The sequence below is a fragment of the Mytilus edulis genome, chromosome 6 (genome assembly GCF_963676685.1).
Source record: "Mytilus edulis chromosome 6, xbMytEdul2.2, whole genome shotgun sequence".
In the NCBI taxonomy this organism is placed as follows: domain Eukaryota; kingdom Metazoa; phylum Mollusca; class Bivalvia; order Mytilida; family Mytilidae; genus Mytilus; species Mytilus edulis.
This window is the reverse complement of record NC_092349.1, coordinates 81,515,559-81,530,179: the sequence shown is the minus strand read 5'-3', so window position 1 is coordinate 81,530,179 and position 14,621 is coordinate 81,515,559. Positions and strand designations below refer to the sequence as shown.

The window sequence follows — 14,621 nt, the reverse complement described above, 5'->3', positions numbered from 1 at the left end:
TAGGTGCAATTTGGGTACTCGTTGCAATTTGGGTACCGTTACGGTTAACTGCCGAAATATACAATCATCTCATGCGTTTGTAAAATGGAAAAGAAATGGAATGAAATCGGTTTCCAGTCTGGAAATGCGTTTCTGTGATAAGTCTTGGTAGTTACAATATTTTTTTTCTCATTGTTACTTTTTTGCGGGTAACAGTAGCCATGGAGTGCCTAAAATATAATTTCGGATAATTATCATGTCCACAGCCAAGACGGTCCTGAGTTTATGCAATAACTGTCATGGCTGCGCCCATGTCGACGGACACTGGAACTGATAAAATCCCAGTTTTAACTCCAAATGACGTTCAAAATTTTAGTTTTATAGTCGATAATGTTATTGGTGAAAAGAAGAAGCCTAGAAACTTCTTTATGCCGTTTGGTACTGCTCCTCAGATGCCAAAATCAAAAGAAGAAGTATTCATTACTGCATTTTTTGAAAGTTGTTCATTCAGAGCCTCCGCGAGTTGTGTTGCAGGTATAATTTGATATACTGAAGTTTTTGATTTATCATAATATAAGCTGGTCGTTCCTGTGTGATGGAGACAAAGTTTGAAGAAATAAACTACAGAAAAATGTGCTAACAGCATAAACATGACAGTACAAGGTCACCTAGTCCGAGATTACTCTGACGTCCAACGGCTGTTTTGCCAGACAAGCTGGGGCCGTGGGACAACAGAGCTCGTCCCATATCAAAAAGTGGATATTTGCCCACCCAAAATAGATGCGCTGCTTCGTCGCTTCTGGTGCCGACTGACGGCCTTGGAATTATAAAAATCGGGCATCAATCTGTTCATTTTTCATTTATCTTTTCATTTATGTAAGTTTCACCTACCTGCCAACTTTTATTTTTTCATATTTTAACAGTTTTCACAGAGACCCATCGATTTCTGCATTTTGACTTTCACTTTCAAATGAACGTCAAGTTACGAGAGAGTTCGTGGCCTTGAGACTCAAATATGCAAATTTTGTAGGAGATTGATGTTTAACATTTAGTAGCCAACCACGATTTTTCGCCTCCTTGACAGGAGATCGGTATTAAGCATTTAGTTCCGACCACGAGAACAATCGGAAGCTCTCGGACATTTAGATAACTTGCATCGTAAATACACCTTATCGCTATTTGTCCGCCATTACTGGATATTACACAGGTTCCCGTAAAATTTTGACGTCATAAAACAAAATATCGGACGCCACAATGGAAAAGTGATTGTTGTATGCGTCAAAAGTTCAAGCGGCCGGGTCAGCCGGCCGATAAGGCTAATAGCGATAAGGTGTATGAACAAGGTGTTACATTATGGTCATTTGCATAAATCATCACTGTTTTCTCGTGGTCACGTGATAATCTTTGAAAATGAAAGGCAAAATGCAGAAATCGATGGGTCTCTGTGAAAACTGTTAAAATATGGAAAAATAAAGGTTGGCAGGTAGGTGAAACTTACATAAATGAAAAGATAAATGAAAAATGAACAGATTGATGCCCGATTTATATAATTCCAAGGCCGTCAGTCGGCACCAGAAGCGACGAAGCAGCGCATCTATTTTGGGTGGGCAAATATCCACTTTTTGATATGGGACGAGCTCTGACGTCCCACGGCCCCAGCTTGTCTGGCAAAACAGTCGTTGGACGTCAGAGTAATTTCGGACTAAAGGTCACCAAACCTTTTTTCTTCATTTTTACAAATTTTCATATGACATTAAAAATATAAAACAAATTAGTAGGTCCATCTGATAATTCAAAAAATATAAGGACTTATAAGCTACAGTCATGACAGAATCAGTGAATCTGGGGCCGTTAGCCCCAAGTCATGTTTGCTCCCATTCAGGGTTTCCGCTGGCGGTCGCCATTTTCGCAATTTGCGATAAAATAATAATTGTGGCGATAAAATTTCGTCATTTGCGAAAGAATTTGGCGAAAGAAATATATAAACCGATTTATTTTCCTCCATCTTGTTTATTTACTTTTTTTCGAGTTTCTCGGACTTTACCCGATCAGACAATACTCGGAATTCACCTTGACCTCATTAAGATTTAGACAGAAAATCAATAATCAGCTGATTGCATTTTATAGCTATCGACAACAAAGGACTAATTAATAAAGGTGTTGATTGAATTGTTTCACAAAATGATATGGTCAAATGGCTTCCGCTATAAATGTCACATACAGAATTTATTTACATCTTTGCGACGCACGTGTTTGAAGCAAACTTTTGACATCTCTCCTTTTAAAGATAGTTTTGAAAAGAAAGCTGTTCAGTTCGACAGTTGTTGTGACGAAAATTGTTCAAAAGCAAGAAAAATTTCCGATTTAAAACTTAAATTCTTTTATCCTTTGACTTTAGTAAAGTCGTTTGAGTGACACATGCACGTTTCAAGCATAGTTGTACGTCTCAACTTTTTCATTTACGATGGTCAAGAAAAGAAAACTGTCGTTATGAAAAAATCTATTAAAAAATCTGGGAACAACCCCTCGAATGAGAGTAACCCTTCAATGTGATGACTACACATGAAATGAGGGATCAATTTCATGTGATAAAAGCTTTTGTTTTGTTGTAAAAATTACTTCTTAGTACAAAAGGGCACAACAGGAAAAATATATTTATGTTACTTGGCGAAAAAAATAATAAAGTGGCGAAAAATATATTGTTTTGGCGAAAGAGGTGGCGAAAAAAATGATTGACCCAGGGGAAACCCTGCTCCCATTCCAACATTGATGATTACAAAATGTAGACTCACCTGACCAGTGCTTGATAACAACCAGTGCTCTATAACACGCTACAGAAATGATTTTTTAATGAAAATAAAACACTTGAGAATTAAAATAATTTTGTTTTTATACATGTACAGATGTACCTTAAAAGGAGCTTTACAGGAAATATACATTTTGATTGATCTTAACTTAACTGGAAATTAATAGCAGACGATGAATGACAGTGGTGAATCGAGGTTGAAAAGATGCTCTTGGAATCCGGTTTAAAAAAAAACTTTAATTAAATATTTAGTAGAACTTTTGAAATAACATGGATCAATTATAAATTCATTTACAATTCAAATGATGTGATTCCTACAGTAATATTCAATCCAGGGCATCTGTAACTTTATGTTTTGTCCCCCCTAGAGCCCCTTCATATTTTCACTTGACTTGCTGCCATTTTTATGTAAACAATATATTTTGGGTAAACTTGCTTGTCCCTTCATGCATATTCCGGTTTGGGTGTTTCATATGTCACTGATGATCCATAGTACTGCAATGTTTGTGTGCAGTGTGAGGAATAATGAACTATGAACATTTTTTACAGAACAAATAGTTTTCCAAACAAAACACATTTAAATCAAATTTAGAATCTATGAATTTCTGTGAATATATTACCATTTCAGTAAAATTTAAATGCCAATTATCTGTAAAATGTTCATTTTATCAAATCGACATCATAGTTCTTATTTTATTTTATTTCTGAAGTTTTTATAACATTATCAAGAACTGGTCAAGTTGTATTCAAATTTGGAATATTTTTAGCATGTGAATCAAGCATGCCCCAAGGTGATGTCCTAATACAATGTAGTAGGAATTAAACCACCAATCAGGTCCTTTTATTTCAAATAAGGTCAACTTTGATCAAACAAAAGATTATGAATAAGTTTGTACGATTATGTCGATTATGTCGGTAAACAGTAAAAACCAGTGTTAATTATCGAGCACTGGTCTGGAGAGTCTAGTTTAATATTTTGAATTTTTTGATATTCTGTTGTAAAAAGAGAAGGTTGAATAAGAAAGCAACCATATGGTAGTTGATGTGGTTCATAATGTTTCTTGTTATATATACATGATATACATGTATATAAAGATAAGACCTTTGTTTTCCCCTTTTGAATGGTTTTACACTGTCATTTTTTAGGCTACAATGTAGTTTAATGACAAAAAGATGCTTAAGAATTTGATTTGTTTTTACATTTCAATATGCGTATACAAATACTTAGTAATAAGTCTTATATTTTGTTTTATGAATGCAGGTTTTGCACTAGGAGGAGCGTTTGGTCTGTTTACAGCCGGTATTGATCCAATGTCTACCATGACAACAGAGACACCAACCACTAGGATAGTACTCAAAGAAATGAAATCTAGATTCTTTTCATATGGTAAAAACTTTGCCTTAGTGGGTTGTATGTTTGCTGGAACAGAATGCTGCCTAGAGTCAGTGAGTATAATACATATATAATTATACTGTATTACATGTACATTGTATGTACATTTTGTACCACAAAAATAAAGGATAGGCCAGGCAGTAATTGATATAGAGAAAATATTTCTAAAGAGACAGATTAGGCTGTGTAGGACATTTAAAATTCACATGGATAACTGTTTACAAAAACAGACTAGAACAGGAAAACACAACTCTAAAACAAAACATTGAATATTGAAAAAAAAGATGTTTAATCGCTATTTAGGAGATAACTGTATTGTATTTTAAGCTTTGACGGCATCAATTGGGGATTTGATGGTCGCAAATTAAGTTTACTGGCGACGCGTTAGCTGAGACAGTAAACAGGTATTCGCGACCATCAAATCCCCAATTGATGCCGTCGGAGCTTAAAATGCAATATTGTTATCTCCATTCTAATGAAACTGACAGAAAACAACGTTAAAACATGTATTTAAAATCTGTCATATGCCGTCTGTGCTTGCGCGTACATCCCATAGCATCAATTGTCAATTGATGTCATGTAAATAAGAGACGTTATCCAATCAAAATGAACATTACAAAAGTTGTTGCATTAGAATGTGGATTCTATGTTGATTTTATGGGTTTAGGTAAATCATGAGTTAAACAGTTCAACAAAGTATAAATTTTCTATTGGCTTGTACATGTATGCAAACTTTTGCTAAGGGCTATTCCAGAAAAAAATGTATAGGGGGGGGGGGGGGGGGTTGGAAGGCACATTATATTAATAATACATGGGTGATGGGTATCAGAGCAACTTTTCACACTATAATGCATTATAATTCTCAATTACAATTGTCTGGGTGGTGGGTTCTGACATAAACTGCCTTCCAACCCCCCCCCCCCCCCCATACATTTTTTCTGGAATAGCCCTAAACATCAAAATCAAATATCCACAAACATATAGATATTCCTCAATCCATGAAGTACCTACAATGATAACTATTTATTGAGCATGAACTTGTATAAACAAATATTATTGTACAGTTGTCCTCCAATAATTATATATTTAAATATGTCCAAAAGAAGATGAATATCAGACAAAGGGAGACAATCATGGAATGCTGTTCAAAAAGTTATGTGTATCACTAAACAAGAGTTTACATACAAATACAGAAAATTTACATATGACTCACTTGTTAGACATATTGATAGGCTTCCACAGACGGTACTTCAGCTAGATGATATTTCTACACAATGTATATGAGAATGAAATTAGAAATGAGGTATGGTGAAACCTGTTTAAACCAAAACTCTTCTGGACTTCAGATTTTGTTTGGTTTTGGCCAATGTTCGGTTTTATCAGGTTCACAATGCATACAATTTGATATGATGGTGCTTACAAACATGTTTGGTTTATACAGGTTTTCGGTTTATGCAGGTGTAGCAGGAACAATTCTGCCTAAGATTCAGGGATGCGGACCACAGCTAATTCTAGTTTGTAAACTGATGTGTGCGGAAAACGACTGATGCCAAAAGTGATGCGCTATGATATATCTAAGTAAATGAAAACCACAAACTGAAAACAATATTTAATTTAATCAATAAAGTACAACTTTTATTATGTAAAGCCAAAAGTGTAGAAATGGAGCATTTAATATGATTTCAAATTATCATACTAAGGAGGCATGTAGCAAATGCACTAACTTAATGGATACTTGGTTGGAAAGCCTGGCTTTCCTTGGTTGAACTGAATGTCAGTCCTCAGAGGATTCAAAATAAGAATCTAAAACTAGTTATATAAAATATATAAATTTCTCACAGAAGGTAACCAAAGAATTTGCAACGATGCAAATATTAAACTTTACAATATAAATAAATATCTTTAACCAATGAATTAAAATAGCAAAAGCTATGTTATTTAACAAATATATCCTTAATAAGCTTCATGTAAATTAATTAACAATGAAATACATCAAATATGAAATTTAGAGTTTTACCAAAGGGAGCTAAAAATTAACTAATAACTCTGTCTGCTACATTCCCCCCCCTAAGACAAACGAAAAATTTCATCAATAAAGTCTTCATACTAAAATATCTATCAAATTGATGTATCTGCTGCACTAAAAACGCAAGTTTCAACAGTCATGTAAACATTAAATCAAATATATATAAGTCAAATCCAAATTCCGAGACAGTTCAATCTATTCAATAGAGACCACTTCACTAATCTGCTACCCTCCTCCTCCCTTCGAAAACAAATGTATATGGAATAACATTTGATAACTAACGTCGTCAGATTAAATGTCTTACAAACACATGTAATATATCCCTTTTAAATAAATGTCACTGTTTAACGAATATACACAAACACACATCGGAATTAGGTACATCTTTTGGCGGACGCGACTTGAGGTTTTCGTGGTAAGTAGGCTTCAGAATCAGTGGTACGGCACATACGGTAACGGCACAGATAATGTTAAAATCCAACATGAAAATTTATACCAGGCAATGTCCACCATTGTTGATCTCACAGTGGCACATTTGACGTGTACCACCGGGTTCTTTAATTGCACTCCAACGTTGTTGATAACGGTAACACAGACGTTGTGCCACCGGAGATGGATCGGGTCCATCTGTATGCAAGGGTCTCAAAATAAAGTTGGACTATGTCCATCTTTTGGTGCAAGGTACTAAATAATGGATTAGATCCATCTGTATGAGCTAGAAGTGTTCCTAACTTCAAGCTTTACGTTCACTCTATTGGTTTCTGCCATGACAAAAGTCAAGAAGTCGGTCTCCTGTAAACTCTCTAAATAATAAATATTTAGCTAGAGATTACAATTCAGACAAACGAGCAACAACTCATAAAACAAGCCAATTCCAACTACAACTAGCTAACAGTCTACACTTCAAACTACACAGAAGATCAGCCATAATTCAAGTCAATAATGAAAATGAAGAATAAAACAAGTTGGGATGTGCAACATCCCTCCCTTTGGAAAAGAAAAACCAAACAGCCAAAATTGAGACGCATGACACCTATGAGTACATTGACATAAAAATAAAGTATAACTATATATTTACAACACAATGTAAAAACAACCTTTTAAACAAAGGTAACACAATCTGAACTACAATGATCATTCCTCAACATCCCGCCTATTTCTGAGAGCTTGACTTGAATATCTGCAGACCTTTCAACTATAGCATGAACTTTGATAGACATATTTGGACACTTGGATCTGACATGACCTGACTGATGACATTTAAAACATCTCTTAAGTTTACGTTTCCTTCGTGACCTCAGTCGCCTCCTCAGTATACTAATTAAAGTTTCAAAATTCTTATGAACAGTATTACAACAAACTGAACTTTCTGACTCATCAGTAGTCTCTGAATCACCAGAAAAATGAACAGCTTCATATTCAATGGCAAGTGATAAAGCCTCATCTAAATTATGAGGATGCTTAAAAGTGACAAATTTAGCCTTCTCAATATTCAAACATGATGTAAATAAGTCAGTAAAATATGAATCCAAATCGGAAAAATTATCAGGATAAGCCTTATGAGCTAGTATTTTAAAACGCTGACCAAATTTAGAAATTGTTTCATTTTCCTTCAAACTACAAACTCTTAGTTGAAATTTAAAATATGCTACCCTCTCCTTAGGATTAAACCTCTGAATGAGAACATTTTTCAAGCAGTCATAATCATACAACTGTGGCCTTTTTAAGAAACGTAAAATAGTTTGAGCATCACCTCTCAAATTCATTATCAACTGACAACCCATTTCAAATTCATTCCACTGATTCCAAAGAGAAACTGTCTCAAAATGAACAAAATAATCTGTAATATCAATGCTGATACCATCAAACAAACAAGGTTTTTCTTCAAACCTAATCATAACTGAATAAACATTTACAAAATGAACCAAACAATAAAAATAAAATACTCCAGAAATAACTATTCAAAACTGCTCTGATTAGGACTGTCATATCCAGTAGCACCAATGACTGACTCAAATGTCTGCTCCATTTCTTATATATTTTGTTCAGTTACAAACCAGAAAAAGTTGCTTTATAACTCCGCACCCCAGCCGCACTACCAAATGTAGCAGGAACAATTCTGCCTAAGATTCGGGGATGCGGACCACAGCTAATTCTAGTTTGTAAACTGATGTGTGCGGAAAACGACTGATGCCAAAAGTGATGCGCTATGATATATCTAAGTAAATGAAAACCACAAACTGAAAACAATATTTAATTTAATCAATAAAGTACAACTTTTATTATGTAAAGCCAAAAGTGTAGAAATGGAGCATTTAATATGATTTCAAATTATCATACTAAGGAGGCATGTAGCAAATGCACTAACTTAATGGATACTTGGTTGGAACGCCTGGCTTTCCTTGGTTGAACTGAATGTCAGTCCTCAGAGGATTCAAAATAAGAATCTAAAACTAGTTATATAAAATATATAAATTTCTCACAGAAGGTAACCAAAGAATTTGCAACGATGCAAATATTAAACTTTACAATATAAATAAATATCTTTAACCAATGAATTAAAATAGCAAAAGCTATGTTATTTAACAAATATATCCTTAATAAGCTTCATGTAAATTAATTAACAATGAAATACATCAAATATGAAATTTAGAGTTTTACCAAAGGGAGCTAAAAATTAACTAATAACTCTGTCTGCTACATTCCCCCCCCCCCCCCCTAAGACAAACGAAAAATTTCATCAATAAAGTCTTCATACTAAAATATCTATCAAATTGATGTATCTGCTGCACTAAAAACGCAAGTTTCAACAGTCATGTAAACATTAAATCAAATATATATAAGTCAAATCCAAATTCCGAGACAGTTCAATCTATTCAATAGAGACCACTTCACTAATCTGCTACCCTCCTCCTCCCTTCGAAAACAAATGTATATGGAATAGCATTTGATAACTAACGTCGTCAGATTAAAGGTCTTACAAATACATGTAATATATCCCTTTTAAATAAATGTCACTGTTTAACGAATATACACAAACACACATTGGAATTAGGTACATCTTTTGGCGGACGCGACTTGAGGTCTTCGTGGTAAGTAGGCTTCAGAATCAGTGGTACGGCACATACGGTAACGGCACAGATAATGTTAAAATCCAACATGAAAATTTATACCAGGCAATGTCCACCATTGTTGATCTCACAGTGGCACATTTGACGTGTACCACCGGGTTCTTTAATTGCACTCCAACGTTGTTGATAACGGTAACACAGACGTTGTGCCACCGGAGATGGATCGGGTCCATCTGTATGCAAGGGTCTCAAAATAAAGTTGGACTATGTCCATCTTTTGGTGCAAGGTACTAAATAATGGATTAGATCCATCTGTATGAGCTAGAAGTGTTCCTAACTTCAAGCTTTACGTTCACTCTATTGGTTTCTGCCATGACAAAAGTCAAGAAGTCGGTCTCCTGTAAACTCTCTAAATAATAAATATTTAGCTAGAGATTACAATTCAGACAAACGAGCAACAACTCATAAAACAAGCCAATTCCAACTACAACTAGCTAACAGTCTACACTTCAAACTACACAGAAGATCAGCCATAATTCAAGTCAATAATGAAAATGAAGAATAAAACAAGTTGGGATGTGCAACATCCCTCCCTTTGGAAAAGAAAAACCAAACAGCCAAAATTGAGACGCATGACACCTATGAGTACATTGACATAAAAATAAAGTATAACTATATATTTACAACACAATGTAAAAACAACCTTTTAAACAAAGGTAACACAATCTGAACTACAATGATCATTCCTCAACATCCCGCCTATTTCTGAGAGCTTGACTTGAATATCTGCAGACCTTTCAACTATAGCATGAACTTTGATAGACATATTTGGACACTTGGATCTGACATGACCTGACTGATGACATTTAAAACATCTCTTAAGTTTACGTTTCCTTCGTGACCTCAGTCGCCTCCTCAGTATACTAATTAAAGTTTCAAAATTCTTATGAACAGTATTACAACAAACTGAACTTTCTGACTCATCAGTAGTCTCTGAATCACCAGAAAAATGAACAGCTTCATATTCAATGGCAAGTGATAAAGTCTCATCTAAATTATGAGGATGCTTAAAAGTGACAAATTTAGCCATCTCAATATTCAAACATGATGTAAATAAGTCAGTAAAATATGAATCCAAATCGGAAAAATTATCAGGATAAGCCTTATGAGCTAGTATTTTAAAACGCTGACCAAATTTAGAAATTGTTTCATTTTCCTTCAAACTACAAACTCTTAGTTGAAATTTAAAATATGCTACCCTCTCCTTAGGATTAAACCTCTGAATGAGAACATTTTTCAAGCAGTCATAATCATACAACTGTGGCCTTTTTAAGAAACGTAAAATAGTTTGAGCATCACCTCTCAAATTCATTATCAACTGACAACCCATTTCAAATTCATTCCACTGATTCCAAAGAGAAACTGTCTCAAAATGAACAAAATAATCTGTAATATCAATGCTGATACCATCAAACAAACAAGGTTTTTCTTCAAACCTAATCATAACTGAATAAACATTTACAAAATGAACCAAACAATAAAAATAAAATACTCCAGAAATAACTATTCAAAACTGCTCTGATTAGGACTGTCATATCCAGTAGCACCAATGACTGACTCAAATGTCTGCTCCATTTCTTATATATTTTGTTCAGTTACAAACCAGAAAAAGTTGCTTTATAACTCCGCACCCCAGCCGCACTACCAAATGTAGCAGGAACAATTCTGCCTAAGATTCGGGGATGCGGACCACAGCTAATTCTAGTTTGTAAACTGATGTGTGCGGAAAACGACTGATGCCAAAAGTGATGCGCTATGATATATCTAAGTAAATGAAAACCACAAACTGAAAACAATATTTAATTTAATCAATAAAGTACAACTTTTATTATGTAAAGCCAAAAGTGTAGAAATGGAGCATTTAATATGATTTCAAATTATCATACTAAGGAGGGAGGCATGTAGCAAATGCACTAACTTAATGGATACTTGGTTGGAAAGCCTGGCTTTCCTTGGTTGAACTGAATGTCAGTCCTCAGAGGATTCAAAATAAGAATCTAAAACTAGTTATATAAAATATATAAATTTCTCACAGAAGGTAACCAAAGAATTTGCAACGATGCAAATATTAAACTTTACAATATAAATAAATATCTTTAACCAATGAATTAAAATAGCAAAAGCTATGTTATTTAACAAATATATCCTTAATAAGCTTCATGTAAATTAATTAACAATGAAATACATCAAATATGAAATTTAGAGTTTTTACCAAAGGGAGCTAAAAATTAACTAATAACTCTGTCTGCTACACAGGATTCGGTTTTGTCAGGTTTCAATGTATTTGTCAATGATCATGATTACACATCAACCCAACATGACCACAAAACAGTTTTTCCCATTGAAGAAATTATTTGACAAATTAATCTGTATTAATATGAGTCAAATATTTTGTTTTTCAGTACCGAGGAAAGACAGAGTTAATCAATGGTACGATATCAGGAGGAATAGTTGGAGGTGTTTTAGGTTTAAGGGGTAAGAATAAAGTCTTGGTGATAGAAACAATGGTAATGATGATCAAAATGGTTTCCCAGTGTCAAAAACTTGAAAGAGATAGGCGTACAATCATTACAATTTTTACAAATTTACATATTTCAACAAAAAATAAATGTGGGTAAAATATGCATTTTGCACATTAATGGTACAGAATCAGAGTTGCTGTTTAATTTCGAAATAGTTCAAGTGTAATTTTTAGGTTTTTTTATGCAAGGATAACAACATAAAATTAATAATACATAGTATAATTTGCTATTCCAAATTGAATTTGGTGTCAAATGTGGGGACTGGGGGTAAAAGGCTACTAAAGCAGAGGCCCTTGTCTCAGTTGTCTTCTTTACAGTTAAAAAAAATAAAATATGAGGCAAACATTGTTGTAAAAAGTTAGTTTCGTTAAAAAAAATATCAGATTTGGAACACATCCTGACTTTATTGTTGGTTGTAAAACACATGAAAAGTGACAACTGCTTAGAGTGCATCAGAATTTGTGATTCATCGAAAAATGTACAAGCTGGACCCTTGCTTACATGTCTGTTTTAGAATTCTTAAAAGATTTAAATATTTACTTTAATTTCATAGCTCATATGAATGCAATGAAAATTTAATAATGTGCTACATATTTGTGTTCTAGCAAATTTTGTTAGAGGAAATTATCATTAAGTTTTCCTTATATTTTTAGCTGGACTAAAGGCTGGCATGCTTGGTGCAGCAGGATTTGCAGTGTTTTCTACAGCTATAGACTATTACATGAGACATCATTAACATAGGCTTAACCCACCAAATATTCACATGGTGGGCTATTTACACAGACTAAACCCGACTAACATACATATGACAAGTTCTTATCTCATTACATTGGTAAATTGTACTTTGGAAGGATGTAAATATACTGTGCAGAGATGATCTTATACTAAAAGAAACACGATTCTGTATCTGAAAAGAAACATGATTCTGTATCTTAAAAGAAAACAAAAGAATACAAATGAAAAAAATACCTACAAGGGATGTTCCAAAATTATTATTTTTTAGAGTGGATGGGGGCTAGGAAGGTACAAAATAAATAAGTGGTTATTATTAAGGTAGTTAAAAAAAAGAAATAATCAATTGATTTGACTTGGCAGGTAACATAAAAAAAATACCTTTCAACCTCTCCCCCATAATTTCATTTCAGAACAGCTTTAATGTAGACTTTGTTTAGGTATAATTTTATCAACTGGTGTTAAGAAACTTGAAATATGAAGAATGAAAAGAGTAAATAGATTGTTTACCTTATATTAAGATAATGACTCTAAAAGCTTTTCAATTTTTAGGATGATATTGTGTATTATATTTGTGAAGTTGTTGATTTTTGAATAAATGTTTTTTAAGAGTTGAGTTTTATTACTATGTAAATTGTGTACGATTACAATTATGATAAAAAGCATCTAAAGAGAGTATATTGAAACTTTTGTTATGACTGATATATATTAATAATTTATATTAAGATCCATTTTGTTACATCTCGTGATCAATTTTATTTGGCAATCGCCAATGGCAGTCAGCAGGGTTTAAGAACATCAGTTGTTCGACCTGTTAGTCAAATGCGTTTTGTTTAAATATACTTTTTCACTTTTTTGGTCTTTTACAAAATTACAAAAATTGTTTGTGCTGTATTTAGACCCTTCTACAACGAAATTTGTTTTACATGCACACGTATAAAAATTGTGGTTTTTATCCAACGCAATCATAGGTTTGAACATAGTTTTCAATTTAGACTCGTTTACATTTGCGAAAGCAAATTTACAGCTCTAACATTGTTGGGTTGATGTTTAGACGAGTTGTATATACATTATGTACACAGCCATGTATCACCATCATTGATGGCGATCCGATGGATACATCTGTTGTAGAGTTGTCACTGACTCAGACGTACTTATAAATATAATTATTTTCTGTGACTGTATATTACATTAATTTGTAGGATCCTTTACTATAGATAATTTAGCTGATCTGTAACAATAACATCTTCATGCCTTATATATCATGCACTGTAGTACGCCGCTAGATTAAAACTGACGTGGAAAGGTAACACACGGCCAGCGAAAGCTCTTTTAAATGAGAGCCCAGGTGGTCGTGTGGTCTAGCGGGACGGCTGCAGTGCAGGTGATTTGGTGTCACGATATCACAGTAGCATGGGTTCGAATCCCGGCGAGGGAAGAACCAAAAATTTGCGAAGGCAAATTTACAGATCTAACATTGTTGGGTTGATGTTTAGACGAGTTGTATATATATATATATATATATATATATATATATATAGGGATCATTATAAAGTTCAATTCCAGTTCATAGTCAATATTTGGTCAGGTTATTTGCATATTAATAAATGGTAAACTCTTGAGACTTGCTTTTGCAGCTGGTGATATTTATAGGCTACCAGTTGGCATGTACCCTTTTGACCTGGAGGCTTCATACTCTATATACTGATGCCTTGTATTGTGAAGTTTCTGTCTGTCATGTTTGTTTTTCCCTGACCTCATTTTTCTGGTTCAGTTTATTCTACTTGAAAAAAAGTTATGTTTAATATCATGTGGATTTCTCGCTTGTTAGAAGTAAAAGGATTACTTTGTTTGGTATATAAACTGTAAATTCAGAAAATATTGCGTGTGTTTGTTATTGCCATTTTGTTTTTATGGTTTAGTATCATTTAATATGGTAATTCCTGATCTCAGCAGCTGTGTTTTAGCAAAATGTTTCTGCATGAAACGAAAGTCAGATGTACATTTTTTATATAGATTAGACTGTTGGTTT

The 14,621-nt window shown here is 33.7% G+C and overlaps 1 protein-coding gene across 1 annotated transcript; it reads left to right on the top strand.

Moving 5' to 3' along the window:
• Positions 1–248: 248 nt before the first annotated feature.
• LOC139528638 (mitochondrial import inner membrane translocase subunit Tim22-like) lies at positions 249–13,200 on the top strand. The gene is made up of 4 exons (XM_071324712.1): positions 249–513; positions 4,047–4,231; positions 11,738–11,810; positions 12,511–13,200. The coding sequence occupies exons 1-4, from the start codon at positions 279–281 to the stop codon at positions 12,591–12,593; spliced, it is 576 nt and encodes a 191-aa protein (XP_071180813.1). The 5' UTR covers positions 249–278; the 3' UTR covers positions 12,594–13,200.
• Positions 13,201–14,621: the final 1,421 nt, after the last annotated feature.